Source organism: Bubalus kerabau, chromosome X (genome assembly GCF_029407905.1).
Source record: "Bubalus kerabau isolate K-KA32 ecotype Philippines breed swamp buffalo chromosome X, PCC_UOA_SB_1v2, whole genome shotgun sequence".
Lineage (NCBI taxonomy): Eukaryota > Metazoa > Chordata > Mammalia > Artiodactyla > Bovidae > Bubalus > Bubalus kerabau.
Genome location: NC_073647.1, coordinates 112,549,265 through 112,562,857, shown reverse-complemented (window position 1 = coordinate 112,562,857; position 13,593 = coordinate 112,549,265). Strand labels below are relative to the sequence as shown.

General features: G+C 41.9%; 2 protein-coding genes across 6 annotated transcripts in view; one reads left to right on the top strand and one right to left on the bottom strand.

The window, feature by feature from the left end:
* MTMR8 (myotubularin related protein 8) overlaps positions 1-9,966 on the bottom strand; it is a 226,315-nt gene extending 216,349 nt beyond the window's left edge. For all 5 annotated transcript variants that reach the window (XM_055565467.1, XM_055565465.1, XM_055565466.1 and 2 more), the window contains exon 1: positions 9,825-9,966. In XM_055565467.1, coding sequence (XP_055421442.1) covers positions 9,825-9,848 — 24 coding nt within the window. In that variant the 5' untranslated portion in view covers positions 9,849-9,966. The remainder of the gene's footprint in view (positions 1-9,824) is intronic.
* A 2,841-nt stretch (positions 9,967-12,807) lies between these two features.
* On the top strand, positions 12,808-13,269 carry LOC129640154 (profilin-2-like). Its single transcript, XM_055565394.1, has one exon. The coding sequence runs from the start codon at positions 12,808-12,810 to the stop codon at positions 13,267-13,269; it is 462 nt and encodes a 153-aa protein (XP_055421369.1).
* Positions 13,270-13,593: the final 324 nt, after the last annotated feature.

Genomic DNA, 13,593 nt, shown 5'->3' with positions numbered 1-13,593 from the left:
GGCAAAGTTGTAGGATACAAAATTAATGCATAGAGATCTCTTGCCTTCCTATAGACTAACAATGAAAGATCAGAAAGGGAAATTAAGGAAACAACCCCATTTACCATTGCAACAAAAAGAAAAAAAAAATACCTAAGAATAAACCTACCTAATGAGCCAAAACATCTGTACTCAAAACTATAAAACACCAATGAAAGAAATCAAAGATAACACAAACAGATGAAGAAATACACCATATTCATAGCTGGGAAGAAGCAATATTTGAAAATGACAGTACTGCCCAAAGCAATCTATAGATTCAGTGCGACCTCTATAAAATTACTAAAGGCATTTTTCACAGAATTAAAAAAAAAAAAATTACAATTTGTATGAAAACACAAAAGCCACTAATAAAACAATCTTGAGAAAGAAAAATGGAGCTAGAGGAATTACGCTCCCTGACTTCAGACTATACTATAAAGCTGTAGTAATCAAGATAGTATGGTTTTGGCACAAAAAACAGAAATATAGATGAGTGGTACAGGACAGAAAGCCCAGAGATAAACTCATACACCGATGGTCATCTAATCTATGACAAAGGAGGCAAGAACATACAAAGGAGAAAAGACAGCCTATTCAATAAGTTGTGCTGGGAAAACTGACCAGCTACATGCAAAAGAATGAAATTAGAACACTACTTAACACCATACATAAAAATAAATTGAAAATGGTTTAAAGACCTAAATATATGGTGAACAGTATAAAACACTTAGAGGAAAACACAGGAAAAAACTCTGACATAATAAATAACACCAAGATCTTTTTTTTTTTTTTTTTTGACTCATCTCCTACACTAGAGCCATCACAATATTGTAATTATCCTCCAATTACAACTAATTTAAAACCCCCAAAAAAGAAAAATAAAAAAATAAGCAAATGAGACCTAATTAATATTTTTTGCACAGGCTAGGAAACCATAAAGAAGACGAGAAGACAACCCTCAGGATCGGAAAATATATTTGCAAACAAAACAATGGATAAAGAATTAACTTCTAAAATATACAAACACTCATGCAGCTCAATGTAAAAAAAAAAAAAAAAAAAAAAAAAAAAAACAGCCCAATCAAAAAATGGGCAAAAGACACAAATAGACATTTCTGCTTTATTGACTATGCCAAAGCCTTTGACTGTGAGGATCACAATAAACTGTGGAAAATTCTGAAAGAGATGGGAATACCAGACCAGCTGACCTGCCTCTTGAGGAACCTGTATGCAGGTCAGGAAGCAACAGTTGGAACTGGACATGGAACAACAGACTGGTTCCAAATAGGAAAAGGAGTATGTCAAGGCTGTATATGGTCACCCTGCTTATTTCACTTACATGCAGAGTACATCATGAGAAACACTGGGCTGGAAGAAGCACAAGCGGGAATCAAGATTGCCGGGAGAAATATCAATAACCTCAGATATGCAGATGAAACCACCCTTATGGCAGAAAGTGAAGAGGAACTAAAAAGCCTCTTGAAAGGGAAAGAGGAGAGTGAAAAAGTTGGCTTAAAGGTTAACATTCAGAAAATGAATATCATGGCATGTGGTCCCATCACTTCATGGGAAATCAATGGGGAAACAGTGGAAACAGTGTCAGACTTTATTTTGGGGGGCTTCAAAATCACTGCAGATAGTGACTGCAGCCATGAAATAAAAAGATGCTTACTCCTTGGAAGGAAAGTTATGACCAACCCAGATAGCATATTCAAAAGCAGAGACATTACTTTGCCAACCAAGGTCCGTCTAGTCAAGGTTATGGTTTTTCCAGTAGTCATGTATGGATGTAAGAGTTGGACTGTGAAGAAAGCTGAGCACCGAAAAATTGATGCTTTTGAACTGCGGTGTTGGAGAAGACTCTTGAGAGTCCCTTGGACTGCAAGGAGATCCAACCAGTCCATCCTAAAGGAGATCAGTCCTGGGTGTTCTTTGGAAGGACTGATGCTAAACCTGAAACTCCAATATATTGGCCACCTCATGCAAAGAGTTGACTCACTGGAAAAGACCCTGATGCTGGGAGGGATTGGGGGCAGGAGGAGAAGGGGATGACAGAGGATGAGATGGCTGGATGGTTTCACTGACTCGATAGACATGAGTTTGGGTGAGCTCTGGGAGTTGGTAATGGACAGGGAGGCCTGGCGTGCTGCGGCTCATGGGGTCACAAAGAGTCAGACACAAATGAGTGCCTGAACTAAATTGACATACAGATGGCCGAGAAGCAAATGAAAACATGCTCAACATCACTAATTAGAGAAATGCAAATCAAAACTACCATTAGAGACATCCCTGTTGGTACAGTGGATGGGAAAACACCTGCTAATGCAGAGGACACTAGTTCAATCCCTGCCATAGAAGAATTCCACATGCCATGGAGCACCTAAAGACCATGTACCACAACTACTGAACTCCCTCTGTAGAGCCCAAGAGCCACAACTACTGAGCCCACATACTACAACTACTAAAGTCCATGTGCCTAGTGCCTGTGTTCCATAAGAGAAGCCACTGCAATGAGAAGCCCGTACTCCACAACGAAGAGTAGCCCCCATTCACTACAACTAGAGAAAGTCTCCATGCAGCAATGAAAACCCAGTACAACCAAAAAGAAATAAATTATGTATATATGTATATATATACAAACTACAATGAGGTTTTATCTCACACCAGCCAGAACAGTCATCATCAAAAAATCTACAAACAGCAAGAGCTGGAAATGGTGTGGAGAAAAGGGAATCCTCTTGCACTGTAGGTGAGAATGTAAATTGACATAGCCTCTCTGGAGAAGACTATGGAGGTTCCTTAAAAAACTAAACATAAAACTACCATAAAACCTAGCAACTCCTCTACTCGGCATATACCCTGAGAAACACCATAATTCAAAAACACACATGTACCCCAGTGTTCAGTTGAGTTCAGTTCAGTTCAGTCGCTCAGTCATATCCGACTTTTTGTGATCCCATGAATCGCAGCACGCCAGGCCTCCCTGTCCATCACCAACTCCCAGAGTTCACTCAAACTCATGTCCATGGAGTCGGTGATGCCATCCAGCCATCTCATCCTCTGTCATCCCCTTCTCCTCCTGCCCCCAATCCCTCCCAGCATCAGAGTCTTTTCCAATGAGTCAACTCTTCGCATGAGGTGGCCAAAGTACTGGAGTTTCAGCTTCAGCATCATTCCTTTCAAAGAAATCCCAGGGCTGATCTCCTTCAGAATGGACTGGTTGGATCTCCTTGCAGTCCAAGGGACTCTCAAGAGTCTTCTCCAACACCACAGTTCAAAACCATCAATTCTTCGGCACTCAGCCTTCTTCACAGTCCAACTCCCACATCCACACATGACCACTGGAAAAACCATAGCCTTGACTAAACGGACCTTTGTTGGTAAAGTAATGTCTCTGCTTTTGAATATGCTATCTAGGTTGGTCATAACTTTCCTTCCAAGGAGTAAGCGTCTTTTAATTTCATGGCTACAGTCACTATCTGCAGTGATTTTGGAGCCCAAAAAAATAAAGTCTGACACTGTTTCCACTGTTTCCCCATTGATTTCCCATGAAGTGATGGGACCACATGCCATGATCTTTGTTTTCTGAATGTTGAGCTTTAAGCCAACTTTTTCACTCTCCTCTTTCACTTTCATCAAGAGGCTTTTTAGTTCCTCTTCACTTTCTGCCATAAGGGTGGTGTCATCTGCATATCTGAGGTTATTGATATTTGTCCCGGCAATTTTGATTCCCGCTTGTGCTTCTTCCAGCCCAGTGTTTCTCATGATGTACTCTGCATGTAAGTGAAATAAGCAGGGTGACAATATACAGCCTTGACATACTCCTTTTCCTATTTGGAACCAGTCTGTTGTTCCATGTCCAGTTCCAACTGTTGCTTCCTGACCTGCACACAGGTTTCTCAAGAGGCAGGTCAGCTGGTCTGGTATTCCCATCTCTTGAAGCATTTTCCACAGTTGATTGTGATCCACACAGTCAAAGGCTTTGACATAGTCAATAAAGCAGAAATAGATGTTTTGCTGGAACTCTCTTGCATTATCGATGATCCAGCGGATGTTGCCAATTTGATCTCTCGTTCCTCTGCCTTTTCTAAAACCAGTTTGAACATCTCAAAGTTCACGGTTCATGTATTGCTGAAGCCTGGCTTGGAGAATTTTGAGCATTACTTTACTAGCATGTGAGATGACTGCAATTGTGCAGTAGTTTGAGCATTCTTTGGCATTGCCTTTCTTTGAGATTGGAATGAAAACTGACCTTTTCCAGTCCTGTGGCTACTGCTGAGTTTTCCAAATTTGCTGGCATATTGAGTGCAGCACTTTCACAGCATCATCTTTCAGGATTTGAAATAGCTCAACTGGAATTCCATCACCTCCACTAGCTTTGTTCATAGTGATGCTTTCTAAGGCCCACTTGCCTTCCCATTCCAGGATGTCTGGCTCTAGGTAAGTGATCACATCATTGTGATTATCTTGGTCATGAAGATATTTCTTGTACAGTTCTTTTGTGTATTCCTGCCACCTCTTCTTAATATCTTCTGCTTCTGTTAGGGCCCACCATTTCTGTCATTTATCGAGCCCATCTTTGCATGAAATGTTCCCTTGATATCTCTAATTTTCTTGAAGAGATCTCTAGTCTTTCCCATTCTGTTGTTTTCCTCTATTTCTTTGCATTGATCGTTGAGGAAGGCTTTCTTATCTCTTCTTGCTATTCTTTGGAACTCTGCATTCAGATGCTTATATCTTTCATTTTCTTCTTTGCTTTTCGCTTCTCTTCTTTTCACAGCTATTCGTAAGGCCTCCTCAGACAGCCATTTTGCTTTTTTGCATTTCCTTTCCATGGGGATGGTCTTGATCCCTGTCTCCTGTACAGTGTCACGAACCTCTGTCCATAGTTCATCAGGCACTCTATCTATCATATCTAGTCCTTTAAATCTATTTCTCACTTCCACCGTATAATCATAACAGATTTGATTTAGGTCACTGCAGCTCTATTTACAGCAGCCAGGACATGGAAACAATTTAAGTGTGCATCAACAGATAAATGAATAAAGAAGATGTGGTATATATCCACATTGGAATATTAGTCAGCCATAAAAAGGAACAAAATTACATCATTTGTAGAGAAGTGGATGAACCTAGATTCTGTCATACAGAGTGCAGTAAGTCAGAAAGAGAAAAAGTATCATATATTAACACATGTATGTGGAATCTAGAAAAATTGTACCAATAAACTTAGGTCCAGGGCAGGAATAAAGAGGCAGATGTAGGGAATGGACATGTGGACACAAGCAGAAAGGGGAGGCTGGGATGAACTGGAAGATTAGATTTGACATAAATGTACTATCATGTGCAAAACAGCTAGTGGGAACCTGCAGTGTAGCAAAGAGAGTTCAGGTCGGTGCTCTGTGATAACCTAGATTGGTGGGATGGGGGTTGGTGTTGGAGGAGGGTCCAAGAGGGAGGGTATATAAGGTATAAATATGGTTGATTCACTTCATTGCACAGCAGAAACTAATATAACATTGTAAAGCAATTATACTCCCATAAAAATAAATGGCCCCTTTGTTTTAGCTGCTACAACAACTGGCAATTATAAAAGTCTGGAGACATTCCAAAGACAACACTGAGGAAGGAAAGGAGAATTGACAGACCAATAGAGCTGCTAAGGCAGCAGCATTACAAGATTCAAGCTCCATACTTGGGAGGACACCTGCTGCCCATCTAAGGAACAGAGATGAGTTTCTGAATGATGCACATTTGATCAACATACTGGGCTTTGGTATATGCTAAATTGCCACTCTACTCTTTGTGAAGTCACACAAGAAACCACACTAAAATTAATACATTAAATTATTCATTGTGGGAACTGATAAAATGACAGCCTGGGAAAAACAATACTTTTGGAAACCTTCTCCTAAAGTAATGGCTGAAATATGTCAGAGGTGTCATATCTGTCCTAAGCAGAACCCAGAAATACCTATTCATACTTCTCACCGCCACTTTCCTTTGCTTCTGGGTCATTTTGAAATCTGGCAAGTGGATTTTACCTCGCTATCTCCCTTTCAGGGATGCAAATATGTTCTGATGATAGTATGCATGTATTCCCATTGGGTGGAAGCCTTTCCCTGCAGATGAGTAACTCCCCTTACAGTAGCCAAAACACTGTTGAAAAGGATTATTCCTACTGAGGGAATTCCCCTGGAATGACATAGTGATAATGGTGCCCATTTCATTGTACAAATTCTACATGCTATTTGTAAAATCCAGCCTCTACTACATTTCCACTGTAACTATCATCCTCAATCTTCTAGTCCAGTGGAAAGAAACAAAGCCGTAATCAAAACTCAACTGGCAAAACTCTCTGAGGCTATAGGCCTTCCTTGGCCTAAATTTCCATACATAGTTCTATTAAACTTAATATCTATACCCTTTGGAAAATACAAACTGTCACTATTTGAAAAAAAATTATTGAAAAATCCATGATTCTTGACTTAGGACTATATAATCCCCTTCTAGTCAAGGGAGATCTTTTACATTATTGTCAAAGTCTCATTAAAACTGACCCAGAAGTGAGGCAAATGGCCCCTAATGTGGATGGCTTTCCCAAGACTTTGGACAAGGCTGGTACTTTCCATGATCCCCATCAATGAAATCCTTCAAGTTAACCTTGTTCTAATTGCTGCCATCATAGAGTTGTTACATCTCCTTCATTATGTAATAATTGATGATGCATCAACTTGCTTCTCCTTCTTATAGACATATTGTCAAGGAGTGAAATTTTTCATGAATAGGTTTATGGCCAGGAATGAAAATTTAGAGGAAGTGACCCTGGTCCTTCGGTTCTTTGATTTTGACTATAAAGGACTGGACAATTGAATTTTTGGGACTCCTTGTTGAAGCTACAGTTTTATTAATGTGCTTTGTCCTACTACATAGAGTAGGCATCCTCCATGAATGGTAATTCTATCTTATATTAACTCTGCTGGGAATAAGCCTGTGGCTCCAATTCTTGGCCATTTAATTACTCTATTTCACTTGGGATTCTTTCACTCACCAAGGCCATGAGTTACCCTTAGTCCTCTTTATATTAAGATGACTGACTTTTATTGGGATAGTTTTTACTAGAGTTATATTATTAGCTCTCTTAATATCCATCTGGACTCTTTATACCTGGGAAAATAATGCCTTATTCTGCATTTCCAAAAGTCTAGCCACTGGAGGAAATCTAACAAACTGTTGGATATGCCATCAGCACCCTAATCATTTGCTGAATACTGGGATCCCCTTGCTTTGGCTATCTCTAATCTTACTGGTAACTCTCTACCATATGTTATTCAGAACTCATCTACTTGAATCCACAGTTCCCTTTCCTTGTTTTCCTTGTTTGGAACCAGATAACCCCTCAAACAGTTCCTTAGGAATATGTGTTTTAATGAGGCCCTGTGGTTATCCAGAAACAAGAAATCCAACTTCCAAACACCCACTTTTATTTCACTGTTCAACAACAAAATATATTCTCATGATAACCCCCATATATTCCAACAAGGAAGGCTTCTAGGCTGCTCATATATAACCAGCCCATGGTTGAATTTCACCTTTGACGTCTCCTTTCTCTGTGCTCCAGTGAAGTTGCTCAGTCGTGTCCAACTCATTGCAACCCCATGGACTGTAGCCTACCAGGCTCCTCCATCCATGGAATTTTCCAAGCAAGAGTACTGGAGTGGGTTGCCATTTCCTTCTCCAGGGGATCTTCCCAACCCAGGGATCCAACCCAGGTCTCCCGCATTACGGGCTGACGTTTTTCCATTTGAGACACTGGGGAAGCCCTCCATCTATGTATTTGTGGTTGGAAGGTCACCACCCAGGGCATATCCTGCCTCAGTGCCCTAACACCAGGTTCTAATGTGCCATAGGACTTTTAATCGGAGAAGGCAATGGCAACCCACTCCAGTACTCTTGCCTGGAAAATCCCATGGACGGAGGAGTCTGGTAGGCTGCAGCCCATGGGGTCATGAAGAGTCGGACACGACTGAGTGACTTCACTTTCACCTTTCACTTTCATGTATTAGAGAAAGAAATGGCAACCCACTCCAGTGTTCTTGCCTGGAGAATCCCAGGGACAGGGGAGCCTGGTGGGCTGCCATCTATGGGGTCACACAGAGTTGGACACGACTGAAGTGACTTAGCAGCAGCAGCAGCAGGACTTTTAATAGTTTATTTGACTGTGTTAAATTTGTCAGAAATTACCAAATGGCACATAGAGTCTACTTTCTGCCTCTGCCAAGAAACCCCTTCTGAGGGATTTCAAAGGTTCCCAAGATTTATTTATCATCATGTTGCTTCCAGTGAATTTTCCAATCTATCCACTGATTCATCACAAACCACCCTCTAAAGGACATGATGGACCTGGAGCAGACAACCAATTCTGGCTATGTGGAAATAAGAATTGCTCCAATGATGTTTTCTTGAGGAAAAGGCATGGGCAAAAGGGGAAAATGTGAAAATAACTATGTCAGGAATGACTAAGACATGACCTGAAGATCTCCGTATTTGCTACCAATGCTGGACTTTCGCTGAACACTCTAAATTAAAACTGCTGAATAGTTGCTGAGCTGCTAAAAGGAAAGATTGGTGTTGAGAACTAGACTTTATCTTCCTAAGAAAACACAACTGTCCCTAGTAATGACTGAGATTCATTCCATAACTCAAATCTTATGTATAGAATAATTTTACCCTCCAATCCAAATTGTTGGTAAACAACTTGCATAACCCTGCATTGATTTCCCTCTTCCTGTAAAAATCCTAGCCATTTTCCCCTTGTAGGACACTATTCTGGTTTCTTCTAGACTTTCTGTGATCCCTGAATTGCAATTCTAAGACCCCAAATAAACTACCTTTTTGCCTCTTCACAGTTAGTAATCTTTATGTTTGATGTGGATTTAAATTAGCCTGGGCCATATCTCCTATGATCGATAGAAAAAATTAAGCAAAAACTAGTTGTAACCCTTCCCTGTTCTCAGCCTGACGGTAGAAAGAAATCTGACAGGAAGGAAGTGAATTCGAAAAGAAAGAGGCTGGAGTTGGGGAAATACAGAGTAGTATCTGGAAAGAAAAGACATAAAAGAGGCTCTAACTAGGGTCAGCTGTACACAGACACCAACTGGCCTAGCAATGTCACCTCTACGTTTTTTTTCCTGGATGAGCAGAGCCAGGTCCACTCTATTACACCTCTTTCCTATAGCCCAGCTCGGGGCTGGACAGATGCTTTTGCCCCCAAACCCACACATGCAAGTTGGGGAGCTGGAGTGATGGTCTGAGCAACTGTTGGGGCAGAAGTCAAGAGAAGGGCAGGGAAACCCTGGATAAAGGAAGTAACCCTCTGGGAGGCAATGCCACTCGGGGTATTCAAGAAAGGCTGTTACAAGTGCAGCAAGTCTGTATAAAAGGCTGGAGTAAAGGGGTGTATGAGGTAACCGCTGGGGAGCCAGGAGGAGCTGGGATCGGAGGAGACAGGACAGAGACGGACCCGGCAGGCTACCACCCAGCGCGGAGGCGGCATCAAGTAAGAGAACGATTGGTACAGAACCACCTCTCCTTTGCGTGCCGCAGCCGCCTGCAAGCAGGTCCCAAGGAGAAGAAAGTTCAGTTTGGGTGAAACGGGGTGTGAACCGAGGAATATAACTCCGGTCCCGCGCGGAAGAGGGCGTCAAAGAGCACTCTAAGAGTTGAGAGGGTGTACCTGGGCTTGCGGCTGAGCATCGAGAGGGAATCCCCGGCTCCCAGCCTCGCCGATCTCTTCTCCTTACCTTGGGCACCGTGATATGGTCCATGACCGCGGTTCCCCACACCCGAAATCCTTAGTGCAACTCAGGCTGCTGCTGCCACCACGGTTCTCGCAGCCTTCTTGCCCAACCCTGGTTCTAGCCTCCGCCCTCCCTCTCGTGCTTCCAGTTCTCGTCACCTGATCCTCGCGGAGGCTTCTCTCGCGACACTTTGCCTTCGGCCGCTAACGCCATCTTACTTCCTGGCAATGCCCTTTTATTTGGGCGGTCCTGTCAAAATGCCATTCCTTTGGTAGGGGTGTGTACCAGTAACATCCGACTCTTAGCGACCCTTTGGATTATAACCCACCAGGCTCCTCTGTCCATGGGATTATCCAGGCAAGAATACTGGAGTGGGTTGCTAGGGATCTTCTCTACCCAGGGATGGAACCGGAGTCTCTTGCATCTCCTGCTTTGGCAGGCAGATTATTTACCACTGCACTATTTGGGAAGAGAAACTGCTAAATATACATTCTAGCTTTCTAAGGACACTTGGTTTAAATAAAATCCGGTGATTGGGAGCTTTTTTCATATTGTTTAAGGGAAAAACTATTAGGACTGTAGACAGGAGGCAGAACAGTAACATTAGGTTCACAAATATTTCTAGGACTGCTTCCATTTTCTTAAGAGTAAAAACAGCAACAACAACAGATTGTCCTAGTTCAGACTTCAGGTTTGGCCCAGGAATTCTTAAGTCCCAGACTCAAGTGCTGGCACCCTTCTCACAACCCATGATGCTGTAAGGATTCTGAGTACCAATATCATTCCACAATTCTTTAATGTTAACAGAGATGGCACCAGTCAGAGATAACATAGACTACTCTGTGGTGATGACTGAGTTTCTGAAGAGCTTCTTGTGAGACCTTGGGCAAGTCACTATAGAATATTTTTGAGATGGTTTATAAGTATATTTTCCTTTCACTCCTCTCAACCAGGGGGAGTCTACTGCCATAAACCTAGTTAAAGCCTGAACTATTAGAGTAGCCTCATAACTTTGTCATCAAAGATGTGGGAAAAGGACCAGAGACCCACTGGACCACCTCTCAGATGAGGTGCAGCTACTCTGTAGTGTTCTCTGAATCAGGATTATGATGGCAAAAAGAACAGTCTGAGAGTCGAAAAACCTGGATTTTACTCTCAGGTCTGCTACTACTAACTTGCTGTGTGACCTTGGGCAAATCATGTCACCTCTCTGGGCCCTGTATTCTAGCTAAAACCTCTATCTTGCCTAAATTATTGACATAGATTGGTCACCATGTTTTGGCCCTGGTTCCCCTAGAATCTGTCCTCAATATGGCATCTTCCAGACTCTAGAATCTATAGTGATGTCACTCCTTTGCTTGAAACCTACCAGTGGCTCTCCATTTCAGAGAAAATCCAAATCTTTACATGGCTTAAAATAATCCTACGTGTGATCTAAGCCTAGTGCCTCTCTGACTATATCTTCTATCACCCTTTTCTTTCTCTCTTTATGTTATATTGATCTTCTTGTTGTTTCTCAAATATACCATACATTCTCCTGCCTCAGAAGCACTTGTTGTTCCTTCTGCCTAGAATGCTCTTCCTCCAGATATACATATGCTCACTCCCTCATCTCTGTCGGGTCTCTGGTCAAATTCACAATGTCAGAGAATCCTACTTGAGCACCTTATATCAAATAAAACCACCACTACTTCTTCCCCATAATTCTCTATCATCTTAACCTTTTTTCTTTATATTAATAATTATGAACACCACCTGATATACTATAAATGCCCTTGTCTGTTATTTGTCTCCCCTTTAGGATGTCAGCTTCATGAGGCCAGGGACATTTTGTTCACTGCTAGATCTCCAAAGTCTGGAACAGACCTGGAACACAGTAGGTATTCAATAAATATTTGTTGAATAAGTGAATTTTCTAAACTACCCCAAATTTTCTCTCCATTAACCTTAGCCATTCCTCCTAACAGTCCCTACTTAAGGCAAGTTAGTGTCATTTCAGAGGAAATTAAGGTAGAGATGGTGATTTGTCAAAGGTTTCAGAATAATCACATGTCAGATTGGACCCCCACAGGAGTAGATAGCATCTGGGACTAAGAAGGAAAATGTGGAAGGCAAAAGTATTAGATTCATAAAAAAAAATTCTGTGAAAGGGATTCTATTATAATTTATTATTTATTTGTCTTCTGTCATTATGATGTCAGCTCTGTGAGATTTTTCTCTGTGCATTGCTGTAACCCAGTGCTTGGAAAAGTACTTGGCAAATAGTGAATGCCTGATAAATGCTTGCTGAATGACTAGATGAAAACAAATTACTCTAGACTCACAGCTGGTGTGGGCCAGAGGATAAACAACTAGATGAAAATAATCTGAAGACAGGAAATCATTAGGAGGCTATTATGTCCATCCAAAAAGAGTTGTAAGTCAGTGGGGCTGTGGGTTTTTTTTTACTTTGTACCTAGAGCTCAGGTCTCAGATTAGCCAACATCTGAATACTAGTTGCTGCACTAAATCTCACCTGTCCTGCTTTATATCCAAACCTCCAACTCAAATATTACTCAGTTATGTTCTACATTGAGGGATTTTCTGATATTGGGGGTTGGTGTTTCTCCCATGGTATCCTAGGGAAGTATGTAGATGTGCTTTGCACCAATATCTCACTAGCTGGAGATACAACCACTGAAAGCTACTGCCAAAGGTCACCCATGATATGGTGAATTATGACTGTTTAACAAGTCACAGAGCCTTTGTGACATCACTCCTGCTCCAAACATAGATTGATAAGTCACAACAGAGGGCAGCTGGGGCATAACTTCACACAAGTCATCAAGACCTCCTCCACCTTGCTGCTGGGGAGATGCCATCAAAAACAGACTGTATTTTTAGCTTATTTCAGTGTCATCTTGAGCCAACTACCAACAAACTTCTTTTGAAGACCTACTTGCCAAAAATCACTTTATTCATCATTTAGAGACAACTTACCTGAATCATGCAGTGCGTAGGGGATATCAGTGAAGAAGTCTGGCAAGACTGCATCACCCTCTTCCTACAGACTGGGATGTGCTATGATGCGGTGATAATCACCAATTCCCCACCTTGGTTGTTAGCTTCTTATCCTGAAGGTAACCTGTTCCAACTGACCCAGGAAGAAATTCAGATCTTGCTGGCGAGAGAAGGGAGAGAGAAGTTGTTTCTTCAGGGAATCACTCTTGCAGGGACCAAATGCTTGTTGATTCGGGACAACCTATACACTGAGGGCAACAACACCATGGATCTCCGCACCAAAGGCCAGAGTCGGGGCAGCCAAGCAGTGACAGTAGTTCAGATCGAGTCTGTATACCTTGTGGTGATGGGACAAAAAGGAACAGAAGGAGGGCCTCTCAACCTCAAGGCTTTTGAGATGGCGGGTTACATCAAAGAGGCCATTAATCAACACATGGCCCATTTCTAAGTAAATAAAAAGGCCTTGGTGTTTGACCTGGAATTTGAATTCAGTGTTATCTGATTCACCTTCCAGATTAACAGTCTTGAAGAAAATAAAGGGAAATTCCAGATCAGGTTTGGAGATGTGTGTGTGTGTGTGTGTGTAAGCTTGTTAGGAGAAGAGCAGATTGGGGAGTGAGTATTCAAGCATTTGAGTTTCTGCACCTTTTTTACACCTAGAACACCATCTCTTCTATCTCAGCACTTGGAGGGAAGAGTACTGGACTGGGAACTAGACAATCTTGGTTGCACTCCCAACTTTTTTCTAACCATGGTATCTTTTTCTCTCTGT